This window comes from Perkinsus marinus, assembly GCF_000006405.1.
Source record: "Perkinsus marinus ATCC 50983 genomic scaffold scf_1104296960400, whole genome shotgun sequence".
NCBI classification, from domain to species: Eukaryota; Perkinsozoa; order Perkinsida; family Perkinsidae; genus Perkinsus; species Perkinsus marinus.
This window is the reverse complement of record NW_003206165.1, coordinates 1-1,021: the sequence shown is the minus strand read 5'-3', so window position 1 is coordinate 1,021 and position 1,021 is coordinate 1. Positions and strand designations below refer to the sequence as shown.

Here is a 1,021-nt window from a genome sequence, read left to right as displayed (position 1 = left end):
TCACGTCACACGTGGTGTCACTGGGCACGAGTAGGGCGAGCGATAAAACGAAAGGATGTTGAATGACAATTGTGGGGAAAGTATGATAATCGTCGATCATCGGACACTGTTCCTCATCAGTAGGAAGTCCGTATTTTGCAGCCCATTACAGTTCGAGTATCTTACGTACTTCAGGGGCTCTTATTTGGTTCTTAATCTTCGGTCTATTCCATCGCTATTACTCCGATATGGATTCGAGTCCTAGTCCGATGTTGGGTTACACGCGAGTCCGTCGACGATAGCTTCCAATGAAGAGTCTGCAGGGGAGGAAGCCGTGTCGCTACTACACCGACTAACCACAGAGTTGGTTTTCTTGTCAGTCTTATTTATTTGTTGTTATTATGAACAACTTGTTGGACGTCGTCCTTGCCTTCATAGTAATGCTCGGTATCGTTCAAGCTGCTGCTAGCCTCGTCGATTATGTTAACGTTCTAGCTGGTACTTCTAATACTTATGAGTTGTCTACTGGTAGCGCCACGCCCCTCATGGGCCGACCATTCGGCTTCAATCATTGGTCTGTTCAAACCGAACCCGACCATGCTCCTAAACGCTACTTCGACCCGGCCTCGAGAAGCTTCTATGGTGTTCGATGCACTCACCAACCGTCCGTATGGTTGGGCGACTATGGTTATTTTCTCGTTAATGCTATCATATCCCATGACGAACCACAGCAATCTGTGTCGTTCGCTCCGCTGCAGACTACTTACAAGCCACACTACTTCAAGTCATCGGCTCTGTATCCTGGTAACGCTGATATGGGTGGCGCTAGGATTGAAATGACCCCGACGGAACATGCTGCAATTTTTCGGTTTTCATTCCCACCCAAGGTGAATTCAGCGGTGCTCGTGAGACTATTCGACTATAACTCATCGACACCAGTCGTGCTCGACAAGGAGGGTCGTTTTTCTGCTCAAACCAGTGTTAACAACGGTGGTGTATTGCCTGGGTTCGCCATGTTTATCAATGGGGCAATTGACCCACC

General features: G+C 48.2%; 1 protein-coding gene across 1 annotated transcript; it reads left to right on the top strand.

Annotated features, from left to right (window-relative positions):
- Positions 1 to 380: 380 nt before the first annotated feature.
- Positions 381 to 969, top strand: Pmar_PMAR020195 (hypothetical protein; the record flags this gene model as incomplete). The annotated part of the gene is made up of 1 exon (XM_002772791.1): positions 381 to 969. A coding segment is annotated over one exon (589 nt), but the record flags the coding sequence as incomplete, so codon positions are not given.
- Between the last annotated feature and the right edge of the window lie 52 nt (positions 970 to 1,021).